The 20,556-nt window shown below is 37.7% G+C and overlaps 1 protein-coding gene across 6 annotated transcripts in view; it reads left to right on the top strand.

Moving 5' to 3' along the window:
- PIKFYVE (phosphoinositide kinase, FYVE-type zinc finger containing) overlaps positions 1 to 20,556 on the top strand; it is a 112,557-nt gene that overhangs the window by 61,070 nt on the left and 30,931 nt on the right. For all 6 annotated transcript variants that reach the window (XM_007421272.4, XM_025170800.2, XM_088135598.1 and 3 more), the window contains 9 exons: positions 1,343 to 1,417; positions 3,177 to 3,284; positions 4,139 to 4,279; positions 9,115 to 9,241; positions 10,417 to 11,576; positions 13,431 to 13,531; positions 17,088 to 17,159; positions 19,251 to 19,422; positions 19,697 to 19,875. In XM_007421272.4, coding sequence (XP_007421334.2) covers positions 1,343 to 1,417; positions 3,177 to 3,284; positions 4,139 to 4,279; positions 9,115 to 9,241; positions 10,417 to 11,576; positions 13,431 to 13,531; positions 17,088 to 17,159; positions 19,251 to 19,422; positions 19,697 to 19,875 — 2,135 coding nt within the window. The remainder of the gene's footprint in view (positions 1 to 1,342; positions 1,418 to 3,176; positions 3,285 to 4,138; positions 4,280 to 9,114; positions 9,242 to 10,416; positions 11,577 to 13,430; positions 13,532 to 17,087; positions 17,160 to 19,250; positions 19,423 to 19,696; positions 19,876 to 20,556) is intronic.

Here is a 20,556-nt window from a genome sequence, read left to right as displayed (position 1 = left end):
CAGGGGGACACGTCTGGCACTGCAGGATTTGAGTCCCTGGCGGTGTAGTGTGTTACTGATGGTACCCTTTGTTACTTTGGTCCCAGCTCTCTGCAGGTCATTCACTAGGTCCCCCCATGTGGTTCTTGTGATCATTTTGACCCCACAGGGTGAGATCTTGCATGGAGCCCCAGATCGAGGGAGATTATCAGTGGTCTTGTATGTCTTCCATTTTCTAATTATTGCTCCCACAGTTGATTTCTTCACACCAAGCTGCTTGCCTATTGCAGATTCAGTCTTCCCAGCCTGGTGCAGGTCTACAATTTTGTTTCTGCTGTCCTTCGACAGCTCTTTGGTCTTGGCCATAGTGGAGTTTGGAGTGTGACTGTTTGAGGTTGTGGACAGGTGTCTTTTATACTGATAACAAGGTCAAACAGGTGCCATTACTACAAGTAACGAGTGGAGGACAGAGGAGCCTCTTAAAGAAGTAGTTACAGGTCTGTGAGAGCCAGACATCTTGCTTGTTTGTAGGTGACCAAATACTTATTTTCCACCATGATTTGCAAATAAATTCTTTAAAAATCAGACAATGTGATTTTCTGGATTTTTTCCCCCATTTTGTCTCTCATAGTTGAGGTATACCTATGATGAAAATTACAGGCCTCTCTCATCTTTTTAAGTGGGAGAACTTGCACAATTGGTGGATGACTAAATACTTTTTTGCCCCACTGTATATGAATGACGCCATCTGGACGTAGCTGGGTTTTCATACATACATCTGCCTTGCCCGCCTGGCTCTGAATCATTCCCTGATTGTAACATAACTCATTGCTAATACTTCTAAAGCACATCTTTAAAAATATATGCATAATTATATTTTTATTAAAAGTGTTTTAAATAGTATTAATAAGAGTATAAGGAAAATGATAGTGAAATATTCGTGTGGTCTGCCTCTCTCTGCATGGCTGCAGGTGCATTTGTGTATCCTTTGATAACAGCAGGGAAGTTTTTGTCCTGAGCTAATTGAAATGCATTCTTATTTGGCAATATATTGCTTTTTTAAGTGCTAGGAAGTCATATCCCAGAGAAGGCAGTATTTTCCTGAGGGAAGTAATTCGGGTTGTGGATAATTCATGAACACCGTCTGCATATCTTTTTGCCTGATAAATTGTACACCTGGAATGCCTCTTAACTATATGAATTTAAGAGGCATAAAATTTTCATCCAGGACTTGACTATTCATGTGAACTCTGAAATTGTAGATACTATATGGCCCAGAAGAAGAGTTCCTTTGTTTCCTGATTTAAGTTGGAAAGTAGAAAATACAGATATTAATATATAGTGTTTTATTATCATTTTGCAGATTCCAGGTGGAAAAAAATTTGACTCCATAGTGGTAAATGGCTTTGTATGCACCAAGAACATAGCACATAAAAAGGTATGGTGGAACCATTTTTATGTTATATGGTTGGGAAAAAAAATAGAACAGTGAAATTACTAATGTTCTATGCAATTCTTAACGTCACAGCATGTTTTGCTCATGATGTTACCACACTCCACCATACTTCTGTGAAAAAGTATTTGTTCCCTTTTTCCCCCTGAATCTTTGGTATGATGGCAAGTCATCTAGGTCCTGAGGTAGCAAAGGCATCCCTAAACTATGACACTACCATCTCCGTGCTTGGCAGTTGGTATGATGGAATGCGGCATTTGATTTCTGCCAGATGTAATGACACCCATTTTTTTTTCTATAGAACATTTCTCCGTGAGTCTGGAGAATCACACAGATGCTTTTTGATAACTTTGAGACAAGCATTCTTGTCTCTTTTTAATGAGTCATATCTACCCTGTGCTTTCCTGTTGGTAGAGTTGTGAACTCTAATTATGATCATAGTAAGATAGATCTCTGCAGGTCTCTGGATTTTGTTCTGGGCTTCTTTGTGACTACTTGGATGATTTTATGCTGCTCTCTCAGTGATTTTGACAGGATGGCCCCTCTTGGGAAGATTCTGTATTGCCCCAGAAACTGTGACTTTGTGGATCGTGGAGCTTTGGAATTAAGATTTTGTAAACTTTTCTAGACTGATGGGCATAAATGACTTTTTTTGTGGAGGTCTTCAGAAATTTACTTTCAGCGGGTCATGATGGACCTCCAGAATCTGTCTGGTGAGAACTTTCCTGTGATGAAGGGGAGCCAACATTTGTAAGATGTATATAGGGCAGGTCCAAATCAGCTCTGATGGTTTAAGTAGGTACTCAGTTATTAATTAATAATTAATTCGGTACTTAGTTATCCCTTTAATTGAATTGATAGAACTCTGTGTGTGTGTGGGTGCACGTGTACGTATAATTTGTTCATATCAGCACATTGTATATTGGAAATCTTTCTTTCTGAAATAAATTAAAACAAGCAATAAAACACCACATTTTGGTGTTATTTTTTTCAGTCAGATTTCCTTTAAATGTAGGTAAGACCGACATGAAGTTCAGATAACATTTAGTGCCAAACATATGCAAAAATTCAGAAGATATGAAAAGAACTGAAAAAATCTGAAGATCTGAATATTTTTCGTAGAATTGTATATTCATTTCCTAACACACATCTCATGAATGAACACAATCTTAGGAGAACTTATGTCCAGGAAAGGCACACAATTGGAAAAAAGGTGTTTTCCCAAGTGGACCAACTGACACTGGAAGTTATACATACCGAAAATGGATTTCAAGATGAGCGCTTACTAGATGAGCCCAATAATACTAGGTTTGAAGTCATTACTTAATTTCTGGCTGGTCAGTTGTCAATGTGTGAATGAGCCCTGACATTTTTTATTGCTCTTCTCCTGTAACAGGAGTGTGTGTGTCTCAGTCAGAAGAAATTGACCACGGATTATTATATTTATTAGATGTTTATTAAAACTGATACTTAATGCTACAAATGAGCCTTGGGCTCATATATGTGTTTTCTCTTGAATGTAGTACAGGAGATGGGGAAGAGGAGAGATAAAAAGAGCTGGTACTGTTACAAATGGAACATCAAAAGCTCAGCTGCATTACACTGACTGACATTAGCTCTCCAGAACTACAAACATGTCTTTTCAAACCCTACCTCTGTGACACTGAGCTACTGGCTTGTTTTTATCGACACTTTAATACAAGCTTGCAAAGGAATGCATTTCATAATATTTATCTCATTCCAGATGAATTCCTCTATTAAAAACCCAAAAATTCTTCTGCTGAAGTGTTCCATTGAATACCTCTACCGAGAAGAAACAAAATTTACATGCATAGATCCCATTGTCCTACAGGTGGGAATAGTTTTATTTTCTTTGTCTTATTTATTCTGTAACATCAAATCAAAGACTAATAAATTGGTTTACCCTGCATTGCTTATGGATCTTGAGGTTGGTTTTAATAACATTTTCTCAGTGCTTGACTAGATATTCTCAGTGTGGTTGCTAAAACTTACTCTTTTAGAGTCTTTTTGGTTGTACAGATTATACAGCAATATTCTTATAGCAAATTTGCCACTGGGAATTTCAGAATATTTGCAGGAAATAGATGGCCTGCCACTGTCTTTCTTCATAGCAGATTTGTTATGGAAAGCCCAGTGCTATATACTTTATTAGTCTCGCATGTATTGTGGAAAACTGTTTAGTAAATGAGATTGATGTTAACTCTTCCAGTATTCAGGAGCTCTTTGAAGTATGCCCAGAACAATTTTATACATGTTAACTCAGGAATTGCTGTCTATTAACATTATATGTGTGAGGAGTTGTAAATATATTTTAGATAATTTAATTGGTGAACCAAAAGTGAAGAAAATTTTTGAAGCATTTCTTTTAAATCTTAAAAAGAATGTGTCCTAGTATTTTGGATATAGAAGTGTTTTTAATGAGTGAGCTGAAATTTCAGAAATGTATCTCTGATTTTTCAATTTGTGACTCTCAGTTGTATGCACAATTTAGATGGCATCTAAATTATGATGGTATTTACTTTCCTCATCCCTCCATCCCTTGAGAATATCCCATTGCTTTTTTAAAAAAAAACTCACTTTCAGGTTAAAGTCTCGACGTTTGTACTCCAGAAATACTCTAGTAACTCTTCTTGATTGTGTAATGTTCACTGTATGACTACAATGCCTTTTTTTTTATCATTTTAGGAAAGGGAGTTTTTGAAAAACTATGTTCAGCGGATAGTGGATGTCAGGCCTACTTTAGTCTTGGTTGAAAAAACAGTGTCCCGTATTGCTCAGGACATGCTTCTGGAACACGGCATTACTTTGGTCATTAATGTTAAGCCTGTAAGTACTAACATTCTAAATTATGTTATGATTCCATACTTTGAAGTGCTTCCACATTATTAAAAGCTTTTAAAGACAGCTCGCACCACATCTTAAATATAGTCAAATGCAATGAAATGAAGAGATAATCGGTCTCTATGTGTACATGCAGCGTGTAAATAAATTTTTGCGTATTTTTTTTTATAAAACAGTTGTACTGCTTTCATTTATTGGGAAAAAGCAGTATTTTTATAAAAAAAATATTTAGAAATTTTAGAAAGGGGTTGAACCAAGAAGTGTAGATTTAACCCCCTAAAGTATTGTTCCTCTTGCAAGTACATTCTTTTGCTGTTCTGCCAGGTCTTTTCATGCTTTGTTCTTTCTTTCTTTCTTTCTTTCTTTCTTTCTTTCTTTCTTTCTTTCTTTCTTTCTTTCATTCATTCATTCATTCATTCATTCATTCATTCATTTATTTATTTATTTTCAAATTTGTATGCCGCCCATCTCCCCCAATGGGTGACTCTGGGCGGCTTTATGACATTGACACAAGGCTGGATTGATTATCTATCTATCTATCTATCTATCTATCTATCTATCTATCTATCTATCTATCTGTCTGTCTGTCTGTCTGTCTGTCTGTCTGTCTATCTATCTATCTATCTATCTATCTATCTATCTATCTATCTATCTATCTATCTATCTATCTATCAAATTTATATAGCTGCCCATCTTACAGAAATCACATTCCTGTGATTTTCCTCATTTTCATAAATAGATCCCTTGTTTTTCTCATTTTGTTGCTTTCTTCTATTTGTCTATACTCTGAATTCAGGTATACCTCTTTATCTCTTTTCACCTTTAGTTGAAAGTTTGCATTTTAAGTTCTCTAATTTTCCCTAGATCTGTCTTTTTTGTCTTGTTTTCTTTAGCTATTTCTATGACCTTGTTTGATAGCTAATGTGTTTTTCATTTCCTTCTAGTTTTGTTATGTACTTTCCAACTTCCTCTTTTATAATAATTTAACCTCTTCCCATGATTCTTCATGCTGTCTATCCACAAGTTCTTTAAATCTTTTTCTAAGCTCAGTCTTATATTCCTCTGGAATGGATTCTTGGTTATAGCTCATTTGGACTGGATCTTTTCTAGTCTTTTTCAGTTTGATACGTATTTCTGTGATTAGTAGCTGACGGTCTGATCCATAGTCAGGGCCCGGCAGTATTTTGCAATTTAGCATAGGGTTTTTTCACCTGTTGCTACATAAGAGGTCATCTATTTGACTATGGTGTTGTCTGTTTGGAGACGTCCAGGTATGGAGCCATCTTTTGTTTGTTGACAAGAAAATGTGTTGGCAATGCACAGCCCATTTTCTATCAGTTGTCCTGCAACATTGTAGGTTCTTAGTCCAAATTTTCTGTTTTCAATTCAGATTCCTCTCCAGCTCTTGTATTAAAGTTGCCAATAATTATTAGGCTATCCTTCTTTGGCATTTGATCTGTTAATTGTTATGACCTTCCATAGAATTTATCAACCACTTCTTCAGTGTCTGTCATTGGTGCCTACACCTGTATAATTGTGAAACTGAGTAGCTATCCTTGAATCCTGATGGAAATTATTTTGTAACTGATTGGATTGTATCCTATTGTATATGCAATAATATATTTTCACACAATAATTGCAACTCCATTTCTTATGTGAATTTCATTTCCCAAATAAAAAATACTGAATTCATCTGATTGGAAATGTCCCATCCCTGTCCATTTTAGTTCACTTACTCCTAGAATTTCTGTCCTACTTCATGTCATTTTGGCTTTAACAAGATCCAGCTTTCCTTAGTTCATACTGCAGATGTTCCATGTTCCCATCTAAGTAGTTTTAGTAAGCTCTGGGTTTTACTTTCAGCTCAGGCTACATCAGAAGCTAGACTTCCCTAAGATTTTGATCCAGTCACATCATACTACTAAGACTTACCTGATAAAGCTCTTTGCTTTTCCCTGTTAGCCTGGTGGGGTCTCATGTTTCAGCAACATGATGTTGTTTCTTGTTGAGCTTCCTTCCATGAGTTTTCTTGGCTCGTAGCTTGCCATTACTTTCTTCCTTGAAGTGTTTGGCTTTAATTACTTTCTTCCTTGAAGTGTTTCAGCCAATAAAGTTGCTGCAACCTCACCTGTGTCTACCTGGTCCTCAGTATTTGTTAAAGTACTTGAACTGCTGCATAATAGCAAAATAAAAGAATACCATACACTCAGTAACTTAATTATTGGAAAAAATTAGAGAATTTACAATCGTACAATCACAGTATGACTGTTGTCTGGCTACAGATCTAGTAATCTTTAATTTTGCTTACCATTAAGATTTATCCGATAACTTTACAGGTAGTCTTCACTTAACAACCATTTGTTCAGCAACCTTTTGGAGTTACAGCAGCACTGAATAAATGGTACTTACGCCTGGTCCCTGAACTTACAGCCACTGGAGCACCCCTGCAGTCATGTGATATTTACAACTGTAGGGTACATTATAACAACAACCCCAACCCGCCTGTCTCCCCCCATCACTGCCCTTTTGGCCTCCTGCACTCTACTGCCCCTGCCACCTTGCACTCCGCCTCCCCCAGCTTGGGGTGGCTGGGTGTTTATGCCGTGCCATTGGGCTTGGGGTGGCTTTGTGCTGTGCTGTGGCAGCTGTGGCTTTGTGTCAGGCTATGGTAGCTGCTTGTGTGACCTCCTGCCCCTGGGAGCTATCCCGGCCCAGGACTTCCTCCCGACTTTCTGCTGGCTTCCCCGTTGACTTTGCTTGTTGGAAGCCAGAGGGAAGTTGTGAGGCCCTTGCTTAATGACCCATGATTCTCACTTAACGATGGCAACAGGGACTGTCGGGAATGCCATCGCTAAGTGATATGGTCATGTGATGTCACTCTTTATGACCACATCGCTTAGTGATGGAAATTCCAATCCAAATTACTATCGTTAACTCAGGACTAACTGTATATGGTTTCAAGCTACAGTCATGGCTGTTTATTCTTTCCCTAAAGAATAATTAAGTGTGGTTTTCTGAGGGAGGTATGGCAAACTGAAGACGGCCCTGTGAAAGTGGAACTGATGACTGTGGCAAAGACCAAGGAACTGGTTAGGAGGCTGGTTCCTCGGAACCTCTCTGAATAAGGAGAGGGTAGATGATTACCCATATGTGTACTGGATGGCTGCTCCGTGCGAAGAGACTGCAGGACAGCAATTTTCCGTAGGTTTGAATGCTGGGAGACAACAGGATTAGCCATCTTGCTTGCAACTGTGGCAGAAACTTTTAAAGGACACTAAGTTTGCAAACCTCACCTCTAGAGGGAACTAAAGATTTTAGGTAGAGAAAAGATATACAGGCCTATAAGATGGTTATCACAATAAAAATACTGAAGGAGACTTTTGAAGAATGGAATCAGAAAATAATAGCTACAATATCAACACTGTCAGTGATGGTGCCTGCTTCTATGGATAGACTATCTAAAAGATGTTATTGAAGAAATGACAGATGTAGAACAAATTTTATCTGACAAGATTGAGATGGTATCAAAAATGGATTTACAACTGACAGGCCAAGAGAATGATTTAGAAAAGGATGTTTCACTGGATATAAAAAGAATCTGTCTGAGTTTTTAAAATTTAAAAAGGAAATACTAATGACAAATCAAGAGAGTGACCTGGATAATTTTTTCATACTGGATTTACAAAAGAGGCTTGCTAAAGCCTCAAAGAACTCTGTGCAATGGGACAAAGAAGAAATGAAGAAAAATCAAATCCTACAACAATATTTGAATGAACTAAAGATTAAGACTGTTAGAAGTAAAAGGAAGGAATATATATAGTTGGTTTATTTGATCAAGGTTAAAATAAGATATGTTGTTACTTCTGGTTACCCTTTTTGGATTTTCTGCTGACACCAGGACTGAAAAAATTATGTTCTATGGATTTGTTTGTAGATAAGAGATGGGATATGGGATGAAGAGATAAATGTTTGTAACTTTAGAGAATGTGAAGAGTTACTAAATTTGTTTATATTTGTTGTGATGAAGATTGGAAGTCACTTATTTATATCTTTTCTCTTTATTCTTACTTTTTCTTCTCTTTTTCATTCTTTTTCCTTGCACTTATTATTCCTTCTCTCTATTTTCCTTAAGTTTAGTTTGTATTAGATTTTAGTATTATTATAAAAATTCTTAATCAAAACATCATATATAAGTATATCTATAGTAAGTGCCCATGTGGTATAGCAGTTATGTTGCTGGACTAGGGATGGAGAGACGGGGAGACCCATGTTCAAGTTCACCCTCGGCCATAGAAACTCATTGGGTGACTTTGAACTAGTCACTCTCTCTCAGCCCAGCCTGCCTCATAGAGTTGTTGAGATAAAATGAAAGGAAATCCCCACGTAAGCCAGTGATGGTGAACCTTTTAGACTCGGCATGTCAAAAATTTGGAAAATGCTTAACTTGACTCTGCTGGTGTGTCACCTCGCCCAAACGAAAGAGAAACAATTCTACATGTTCATTTATTTAAAAAATGTATAGTCCAGATCATGTGTGGTGCTGTGCATTATAGAAAGAAATGTCAAATAATTATAAAAATGAAATACAAGTAAAACAAACTCAGTTTCTTTGGTAACTCAAACAGGGAGAATAGTTGTTGTTGGGTGTTGGTGAACACTGGCGTGTCACCCAAAATGTCATGGTGTGTCATCTTTGACGTGTGTGCCGTAAGTTCGCCATCACTGCTTTAAGCTCTTGGAGGAAATGTGGGATATAAATCTGATGAAGAAGGAAAAAACGGGAAGTCAAAAGCAGTCTTTATCTTATCCATGTTTTGCAGCATGTTTTGGATCGAGTAAGTCGGATGACCCAGGGAGATGTATTGATGTCAATGGATCAGCTGCTGACCAAACCGCACCTTGGGACCTGCCATAAATTTTATATTCAAGTGTTCCAGTTGCCTAATGGTGAGTAAAGCTAAGAAGCCCTCTTTCTTTCTTTCTTTCTTTCTTTCTTTCTTTCTTTCTTTCTTTCTTTCTTGCTTGCTTGCTTGCTTGCTTGCTTGCTTGCTTGCTTGCTATCTATCTATCTATCTATCTATCTATCTATCTATCTATCTATCTATCTATCTATCATCTTCTTTAAAGCAAGACTAATGTGAAGACAAAGTAAATGTTATATGGTTGATTGGCAACACTGATAATAAAAGCTTTTCTTACTGCCATCCTACAGTTAGTACGGAATTCTTATTTGCAGGTGGCAGAGCTAAGGTTGAGGTCATTGTGTGTCTCTTCTATTTACCAAGCCCTACCTTCAGTAAAATATGAATTAGGGACTTCTGGTTCATCCTGCTAATCGTAATTTTCATTAGCTGGTTTTGTTGAAATTGTACCTCCTCTTCTGGATTCTTTTTTTATGCATCTAATTTTCTCCTCCATAATGATTCTTTCATCTGTTTGACATACATACAAACACACATACACATTCTAAAGCCTGTTCAGTACATATTCAGAGTATAGACTGTTGTAAATAAGAAATGTCCAAAGAAGAAATACTTACTCATCTACTGCAGCAAAAACAAAATAATAAAGGCTAACATATAATATGGCAAAAGATTTCATGGACCAAAACCTCATTCCTTCAAAGGCACCAGTTTGTTGAAGTAAAAAAAATAAATAAATATATGATATGAAATACACAAAGTAAGCAGAAAGTGCTAAAAAATCAGGAGGCCCTTTTCAGTAGTTGCATCTTCTCTGGAAATTCTTCCTTAAGAGCGTCTGCTGGGTTATACTCTGCAGTTTTGTGTGAAGTTAACCAAACATTATTTTGTGAAACATTCATGGCACAACAAGTGACAGTACCTCTAGATTTCTATTCTCTTTTACTTGGTTTGTATTTGTGTGTGTGTATTATGTTTCATGTTATTTTCATAGTTTAAAAGTTTAATTGTTATCAATCCATGTAAGCAACATTGTGGAACTTGGGTGGATTGAAAGATAGAATGGAAATTAATTGGATTTCTGATTTGACTGTGTTTTGAATAAATTTTGAACCATTAATAACTTTAACATATACAGATTGGCCAAACCACCTCATGTAGACCGAGTACTGTAGTAAGCATCATTCTCTTCTCTTTCAGAGCAAACCAAAACGCTGATGTTTTTTGAAGGATGCCCTCAGCACCTGGGTTGCACGGTCAAGCTGCGTGGTGCAGGAGAGTATGAACTGGCTCGCGTGAAGGAGATCCTTATTTTTATGATCTGTGTAGCCTATCATTCCCAGTTGGAGATCTCCTTCCTTATGGATGAGTTTGCCATGCCCCCTCTGTTGACTAAAAATGGTTCCTTTCAGAGTCTGATGGAAGAACAGGGCGAAGAAGATGGGCAGCAAGATCTGCTGAACAGAGAACTTGACATATCAGGAAAAGAGGCTGATATAGTCTCTGACAATCTGCCTGTTATATCTGAATCAATGTCTCCAGATGACATAAGCTCCCTTGAACAAAGGACTTTAACAGAAGAGGATGACCAGATTAATGGTGACTTACAAGAAGCTGCACCCCAGAAGCAACAAGGGTACTTGCTTGTGGATTCTTTATACAGAACAAAGATCATTACTGAAGCACTTTTACCTCTTGACCTGACTGAACAACAGCTAGGAATTTTAGATAGTGAACAACTGGAAACTCTGGGGGTAATGGATGATTACCAGGAGCCTAAAAGTCAGGCCAGGGAATTTAGAGACCCTCTGCAAGATGACACTGGGTTGTATATCACAGAGGAAGTGACTTCCTCTGAAGATCACCTCAAAACCTTTTCTTTAGCGTTTAAGCAAGAACTGAAGGATGTTATTCTCTGTATTTCCCCAGTAATCTCATTCCGTGAGCCATTTCTGTTAACAGAGAGAGGCATGAGATGTCCCACTAGGGAGTATTTCTTAGAGCAAGTTTATTTTTCTCCTCGGCTCAACAAGGAGTACAAAGAACTGGATAGCAGAAGGAAGAAACAATTGTTAAGGGACCTCTCTGGACTACAAGGAATGAATGGAAGCATCCAAGCCAGACCTATCCAGATCTTACCTTCCCATGAACTTGTTAGCACCAGGATTGCTGAGCATCTGAACAGTAGCCCAAGCTTGGCCAGAATGGTAGCTGACTTTCGAGCCAGAGGCGGAAGGATTGTGCAGAAAGATTCAGACCCATTTGTTCAATCTAAAGAAGCATCTGCTGTGAAATTTGGAGTCAGAAGTGAGGATGATGAAAGAATGTTCATTCAGAATGAATCTCTGTGGTCTCACAAAGTGAGTATTTAAAATAGTTTGGTGGATTCTGGAACCTTAAAGAAATAAATTGTCCTAAATGTCTTTCAAGAACTTATTATTTTCAGGAATGTTCGAAATCAAATTTAATAAATAAATAAATAAATCAAACTCTCTACTTGTCCCCAATCTTCTGCATCTAATAAATAAATAAATAAATCAAACTCTCTACTTGTCCCCAATCTGTTCTAATCCTGGTAAGAGTTAGGATTACAGTGTATCCTAGCAAAAGTTATGAGAGGCAGTATAGGTACTCCTCAAGTTATGACAATTGGGACCAGAATTTCCATCACTAAGCAATGTGGTTGTAAAGCACAACATCATGCAACCGCATCACTTAGCAATGGCAGTCCCGGTTGCTGTTGTAACCCCAGGACCGTGCGGGTTGTTAAGGAGGAAGAGGTGGGAGTCCCAGGCAAAGAGTGTGGTGGGGTGGGTGGGTGCCACAGGTGGGTGAGTGCCATGGGCAGGTGCTAGGGAGCGCGGGCAGGCTTGCAGGAGGTGCTAGGGAGTGTGGGTGGGCTGGTGGGAGCCAAGGTGGGTGGGGGGGAGTATGAGATTCCTGGGATCTTGTACTCCATAATGGGGCTCCTCAGGAGAAAAAACGGCAGGAGATGACCTATGGGAAGGACTTGTGACCTTCCCTGCCAGCTTCCCCATTGACTTTGCTTGAGGGAAGCTGGCACAGAAGGTCACAAATAGTGATCACGTGACCACAGGGACACTGTGATGGCTGCAACTCTGTGGACCAGTTGTAAGTTTCCCTCATTCAGCACTGTCATAATTTTGAATGGTTGCTGAATGAGTGGTGGTAACTCAAGGACTACCTGTAATGATAATCTTCTCAGAAAGCCTTTTGCTCCTTGAAGAAGTATAAGGCACCTAAGAACAAAGATGCTCATGAGGCATTTGGCTGAATGGAAAGGGCTTTCAAGAGAAAAATGGTACTGTGTTTTGGTGCCTTGTTTCCTACACAGCTCCAAAGACCAGCTCTGGAGCTAGTAACTCAGTGAATTGAGCTTATGTCCAGGGCTTTTTGATCCCCTAACAGATTGGCCTGTACTTCAGAGATCTTCAAATTTTGCTCAACTGAAAAATGGCAAAGCATTTTTGACTTAGTCCCTTTAGAGCTCCTAAAAATAAATCTTGAATGATGGATCTCTGTGTTCTTCATATTAGACAAAGGAACAGTTGAAATGTTGAAATTAAAAAAAAGAAGAGGTGTAGTATATATGACAAAGGGATGACTATTGTAAAAATAACCTCTATAGAGCAGAGAGACATGAAGCAAAGAATTCACATACAGGTGAGAGAAGAATTGTGTAGTTCAGATAGTATTATACTTCTTATTATAGATTATAATTATATTATAAGATTATAATACATAGTATTATTCCAAAATCTATCCCTGCATTTCTGTGACCTGTAAATATTTAGTTCAATTTGCACAAGTGCATAAAGTCAAATTAAAATATTTTTTACATTATAGATGTAGGTATAATGAATGGTATTGGTATAGCTATGTTTCATTTTCTTGTCTTGCACCTTTAATTTCTTTAGCTTACTTCTTTTTTTTACTTCTTTACTATGCTTGGCACATAGATACACCTTCTCCAGGATGATCTGTTCCCAATGTGGCCCTTCAGGTCTTCCAACAGTGTACCCATCAACATTGTACTTGAGTTCATCCACTTGTTGCTCTTCTCTTTCCTTCCGCTTTTCCCAGCATTATAGCCTTCTCAAGAGACTATGTAAATATACTAGGACAGAAAAACTTATTTAAGTTTCTCTTCTGAAAATAACATGATAATTATTTTACTATGTGTGTCTTCCCAGGTGGACTGTCTTAGCCCTGCCAACCATCAGAGATTGTGTGTTTTGTTCAGTAGTTCTTCAGCCCAATCTGGCAATGCTCCAAGTGCCTGTGTTAGCCCATGGTATGATACTAATTTTATTTACTTTAACTACTTAAATGTGTACCCGAAATACTTCCTTCTATTTTGAGATAAGTTGGTGCTGCTTTTTTTGTTTGTTTGTTTGTTTGTCTTAGCACATGACTGGGCAGTGAAAGTGAGAATTGTACAGATGCCTCTTTCCCCCACTTGGATTGAAGATATTTAACATTTTCAGAAGGGCAAACAACCATACTAACATTCTTCACCTGGGCTTCTAGTTTCTCTACCCTCTTACAAGCTCTGAGCTGAAAAGGGTTCTTTTTACAGCTGTAACAAAGGAAAATATTTAATTTCCAATTGGTAGAGCTTTCCTCACTCAGTGTAAAGGAGTACAGAGATAGCCTTGAAGAAAACCCACATCAGATGACTTCTGGAGGAAGAAATGGCAGACTGAGGTTCACAGAGCCAATGGCTACAGTGAAGAACGAAGAGCTGGTGAGTAGACCAGCTCTTCGAACCTCTCCAGACAAAGAGAGGACTTGAGATCGCCCACAAGTGCTCCAGATAGTTGCTCCTCACAAGGAGACTGCAAGACAGCAGTCTCTGGTGGGTTTTGAACACTGGGAGATGAGGGAATAGCCATCTTGCTCAAACTGTGGTCAGCACCTTTAAAAGAACACTAAGTTCGCATATTTCCTTTTCTAATCACATTAGGAAATTGCTTATTAACTACTTTTCAGCTATTAGAATTCTTTGGAGCGACAGGTTTTAGAGCACTGAGTGCTCTAAATGTCAATCCTTAACAAAAGAAAATTTTAACTACAAGCTTAAGAACTTGAAAAAAATGAAATAAACAGCAAAAAGCTATTTGAGACTTCGATTTTAGAAAGTTATAAATGGATTAAGGGTCCAGATGAATTTGAAATAAGATTTTAGAATTAATTATAAAGAATCCTTCCTGTGGGAAAATGGACTTGTTTTGAATTTTTTCTAAGACATAATAGAGACAAGCAATTTTAAAAATTGGACATTAGAGGGAACTAAAGATTTTAATTAAAGGAGAAGAATACATAAACCTAATTAACAGCTACAGAATGACGCAAAATATAACATTGGAAATAGTGAAGGACACTTTTGAAAAATGGAATCAGAAATTAATATCAACAGTGTCAATAGTGATGTTTGCTTCTGCGGATAGACTGTGTCCAAAAGATGTTATGGAAGAAATGGCAGAAGAGGAACAAGTTTTATCTGACAAGACAGAGACAGAGTTGACACTGAAAGTGGATTTACAAATGACAGGCTATAAAAATGACATGGAAAAAGACGTCTCATTGGACATCCAAAAAAAATGCTTTAAAAATCAAAAGGGAATTACAAATAATAAACCCAGAGAGTTACCTGGAAAATTCTTTTATGTTGGATTTACAAAAGAGGTATGTTGAAGGTTGGATGAATCTTGTGAGAAGAGGAAAAAAAGAAGTGAAAAAAATCAAGTTCTACAACATTACTCGAATAGATTAAAGATTAAGATTGTTAGAAGTGAAAGGAAGGAATATAAAGTTGGTTTATTTGATCAAAATAGATATGTTGTTATTTCTGGCAACCCTTAATGGACTTTTGCTAACACCAGGACTGAAATGATGAAGCTTTATGGATTTCTTTATAGATAAGAGATGGGATATGAGATGAAGAGATTGTTGGTTGTAAATTAAGAGGAGATGAAAAGTTACTAAAATTGTTTATACTTGTGATGAAGGTTGGAAGTCAATTCTTTATATATTTCTTTTCTCTTTATTATGTTTCTTTTCTTTTCTTTCCTTTCCCTTCCTCCCTCCCTCTCTCCCTCTACAGTTTTTTCCTTTTCATTTGCACTTTCTACTTTTTCTTTTCGTTTGTATTCGTTTTTCCTATTGCAATTACAATCTTTAACAACATTATTTTAAAAAAAAGAAATCACCTACTTAGGGTTGCTTTTTCTTAATAAAAGAATCAAAGCAATAAAAAAAAGAAAGAAAACCCATTTCAGTTGCAGGCACACACAGTTTGGGCTCTTCTGTCCATGCTGTGGCTACCAGAGGAGTTGGACACTCACTGGTGTTGGCTTTTTCTTCTTTTTTGGTGTGGTTTGGTCATGGGAATATTGGCCTCACGGAGGATTGCTTTCAGGTATACAGGAGGCCAGTATTCCTGTTGGTGCAGAAAATGACCTCCGCGGGGCCTATGGACTTCTGTCTCCACAAAGAATACTCCTTGGAGGCTTGCCACTCACTGGTTTTGTAAACGTGCAGCAGCCAGTACTGCTGCTGCTGTTGCTGCTGCTACTACTACTACTACTACCGTTAAACAGCACAGGATTTTTGTAAGCCTTGGGGAGAGGTCCCTTTGAGACCCCATCTTCTTTTTTCTCATCCTATAGCCGTGTACTTCTTTCCCTCCATAGTTTTTTGTCCATTGAATGGTCCATCAGCAACCCAAAGAATGGGACTTCAGGGGGAACTAAAAACACTGGGCAGAGTTCAGTCAAGAGGCTTAAGATGGCACACTTTCCAAGAATTCCTAATCAATGGCTACACTCTAAATGCAGCAGTGCCAGCAGAAGATCCCTGATCAGGGTTGGTCAGTTATCCATGATATTCTTTGTGAAAGTACCACACTGGCGGCAGTGACAAGTGGGCAGTGGTTTTTCTATTGACATGCTTTCCTCCCATCTCAAGGACAGGAGGAAAGCCCATTGCCATTGCTGTGTGGATGAGCTCAAGTATACTTTCCAACCAACAAAGCAACTAATCAGCAGTGCTTTGCTCCTCTCCTCCCTGAAGCCTGGTAAAGCCCTTAATCTTCACCAAAGAATCGTATAACGTTGGAGTTGGTGCTGCAAATTCTGTGCATCTCATTATAAATCAAAACTGGAATGGCATTTTAAAAATTGGAAACAGACTCAAAAAAGTTACATCATTTCTAAGATATAGACATACTTATTTAAGTTAAATATGCACTAGCATTTTGTTGAGCTTATACCTTGCAGTATCTGGCATGCCTGATCTGGCATGCATGCATTCATTCATTCATTGTTTTGTTTTGTTTTGTTTTGTTTTGTTTTGTTTTGTTTTGTTTTGTTTTGTTTTGTTTTTTCTTACTCAATTTATCTACCCGCCTGAATCCTCATGGACTCTAGGCAGTTTGCTTTGAATGAATGGCATATCAATATAACATTTGATACAGTTATAGTGATGCAGCATGCTGCTTATGTCTTCCATATCATAAAATATGCAATAGCTGCATTTGCCCCCAGCATATTGATTGACCGATTGAATTTATATCCTGCCACAATCTCACAACTCTCTGTTGTTTTATTTGTTTTGTTTTGTTTTGTTTGATTTATTGGGTTTACATTGCAGAGGAGCAAGGGAGCAGTAGTAATTGTCTAAGTGCAATAGTGTCATGTTTATAATGAATTGAAAATCAGTTAAATTCTGTAGAGCCACAGTTTTTTTCTTTGACTTTTGGAAAAACAATAAGGGCTTTTTGCATGCAGGAAATGTCCAATCACTTCCAACTATTTTAAAGGTAACTGTCTTGGTTTCAATTTTTTTAGGATGGTAGTAATGGAGTTTTATGGGAAGAATGACCTCACTTTAGGTGTGTTTCTGGAAAGATATTGTTTCAGGTAAGAATGTTTGATTTTTGAACTATCTTGAAAATAGGCTAGGTATAGTTATGAGATTATTATTTCATAGCATACTTTTATGAGATTCTAGCCATGGTATGTTTCTCATGCAGTACTGCAGTTCATTTTGATCCAGTTGTGATTTCAACTATTACTATTTTTATTTAATTTTTACATCAATCTGGATTTTTATTAGGAAGATAAATATGGCTATATTATCATGTTCCCAAGAGAGAGAGAGAGAGAGAGACTGTTTATTCAGTTAATGACCAGCAAAATTTGAAAATATACAACACAAAAGTAAAATCAAATGGGTGAGATAAAATACTCACATATCAAAGAGTCTAATAAAAATGTAATTATAATGGTGCAAGTGTAAATCTAAAATATTACAGTCTGTGAAGTAAAAATACATATGCCCTAAAACAAGATAGCTAACACGTATTAAACCTGAAGTGATGAATAAAACAGAAGTGGTTATTTCTGTGAGCAGTTATGCCTTAATTTCATTGCAGCAACACAGAATTTGGCTACTGCACAAGTAATAAAGGGTTTCAAATCTTCTAGAAGATGGTTCACATAACAATTTTCTGGCCTTCCTGAAAATTTATGTATTAGGGGCAAAATACAAGGAGACCTGATATCCCTGTAGAATTTACAGTGTAATAATACATGCAAAATGGTTTTGATCTACTTGTCCCCGCATGGGCAGGTACACTCAGTTAATGGGATTTGGAGTATCTGCCTTGTAGCAGTGCAGATGGTAAGATGTTACACCTGGCTTTGAAAAATGTTATCCTCAGCTTGGGGAAAGTTAGATTTTGTTGGTATCTTGCGGTTCCCAGGTGCCCTTATTTATCCAATTTCTGCCATGTTGGCCAGCAGCCTATTAACTTTGGCCTGAAACTCCATATCCCTTTTTCTTTGGTTGAGCAGTTGTTTGGCTTAGCCATACCCTAAAGAAATTAGGAATGGTACAGAAAACTCATATAATGCCAACTTCTGCTCTATGGCCTGTTTCCAGGGAGAAGGGAAATTGTCTATTAAAACTAGAGGGGTCAGTCTGATTGGAAAGAGTTGGAGTTTCAGCCAGTAGTTTATCATGATCCTCCAGGCCCGTGTTCCGAAGGAAGAACCATAGCTCACTAGTAACATGCATACTTTATATATCAAAGACTCATGGATCCATTTCTGACATCTCCAGTTAAAACAAAAACAAAATACAAACTTTAGTAAAGATTAAGCATTCTTACTGTTTGAATAAGTGTTATTGGGAAATATGGACCCTTACACTGATGTAGGGTGAAGCCCAAAATGAACATACGATAAGTTTTGAAGAATAATGCTTATTTTCTGATAAATAAATAACTATAATTAGAATGTCCAGCTGGCTGTTTTTAATCCTTCTTATAGATTTTTTAAAATTGTTGTATTGCAAACTGAGTGGCATGGAAATAAATTATAATTATAGTGGGATAGTGTAAAATACCAGTTTATCAGAGGTGAGCTTAGAAATAAATAGTAACAGTAAGGAGGAGACTGCAGAGATATAGAATGAAAATTTGGAAAGACAGCACAAGAAGTGGATGTTCCATGCCATTGTAATAGCAAGCTAACTATTTACTTCCCTAGAAGGAATAAAGTAGAATAGAGCAGGGTTTCTCAAACCTTCTGCAATCATGGACCATCAAATAAACATTTGGAAAATGCAGAAACTCCCCCCCACCCATGGAGTTAAACAAATTCTCCCTCCTTTTTCATCTTTGAAAACACAGGAGTTCTTGTTTTTCAGTGAAGAAGTTGTATCTTGGTATGCCTTCCCATCCTCTCCATTTCAAAAGGCCCTTTAACATTAAATTTTATATCAAGAATTGTAATTCAAAATTATTTATTTTCCATTTGAGGTATAAGTGGGCTCCTCACTGTCCAGCTGACTGGCAGTGAACAGAGGGACACGGGGGTGGAGATGGTGAGCAGGCTGTGACTCGTGAATGAGGGAAGGATGTGATGGGCTACAGTTCAAGAATCTCTGCTGTAGAGCATCAGACCAAAAGAACTAAGTTGCTCACAATTATTCTTTATTGCTTGAAGGCCCTCCTATCAGTGCCCAAATATGTTCTGTGAAACACCAATGGTGCACCACATCCGTCGCTTTGTCCACGGACAAGGCTGTGTACAGATCATATTGAAGGAATTGGACTCTCCAGTGCCTGGTTATCAGCATACAATTCTCACTTACTCCTGGTGTAGAATATGCAAGCAGGTAAGGAGGAGATCCCGCTTGTCTTTTCGTAGGGCCATGTGGTTCATGTTGGAGCTCGTATCCTGGCAGATTTACAAGAAGAGGCACAAAATAGAGGATTGTGGAGGGAGGAAATGTTTTCTTGACAGCTGCCAGTGTACATTTAAGATCAGGTGTATGCTTGTTTGTCCTTGTCCCATTCCAGAATTACTGAAATGCAAGATCAAGTTGGTTTGAGTGGATTTGGGGGCATGTTAAGGATTTCCTGGGCATAAAATCACTGTAACTTTTCCAGGTAACACCCGTGGTTCCACTTTCCAATGATTCATGGTCTATGTCCTTTGCCAAATACCTTGAACTCCGCTTTTATGGGTACCAGTACACCCGAAGGGCCAATGCTGAACCGTGTGGCCACTCCATACATCATGACTACCACCAGTATTTTTCCTACAATCAGATGGTGGCATCTTTCAGGTAAAAACTCTCAATTACATTTTTTTAAAAATACACCTTTTAGATACCTTCTGTCCGGTATTGTCACAGCATATATTTTACAGGTTTCAAATAACTTTCTGTTTATGTAGAACTTTCTAGCATCTTGAAAGCATGCTGAAAGTGGCCTGAAAAAAAAAAAGATTACAAGGAGTCTTGTAGCAACTTTTCTGACAAATCAATTCAAATCATGAGCTGTAGCTTAATTGCAGAGCAACAAAATCTCAAACTTTTTTTTCCTCAGCAAATTCTTTGATTACTTTTGGTAATTAAGATGTAGAATTGTAAACAATTTTTAATTCATTCATCCTAAAACATTTTCAGTTCAAATATTTAATATTTCCTATTTTAACCTAATATGAAAAATGCATATTCCACCCAAAACCATGTGTTTTTGCATCTCTGTGTATTGAATAAAATATAAGTTTCAAGCTACTTAAAAGGTTCCAGATTTTCCTTTTTTTGCCAACTTCCTTCCTCCAGTCCTGTGCTACTGTCTAGTACAGGGGTCCTCAAACTTTTTAAACAGGGGGCCAGTTCATGATCCCTCAGAATGTTGGGGGGCCGGACTATAGCTTGAGGAGAGGAGGAGAGCCGCTGGACCCAGCATACCTGTCATGTAGAATAGTCCAGCTCTGCGATCTCCCTCCTCGTGCATCGCCT

The sequence above is a fragment of the Python bivittatus genome, unplaced genomic scaffold (assembly GCF_059951505.1).
Source record: "Python bivittatus isolate LINGU-HERP-01145 unplaced genomic scaffold, Pbiv_v1 ctg000200_np1212, whole genome shotgun sequence".
Taxonomy (NCBI): Eukaryota; Metazoa; Chordata; class Lepidosauria; order Squamata; family Pythonidae; genus Python; species Python bivittatus.
This window is presented reverse-complemented; position numbering and strand designations above follow the sequence as displayed.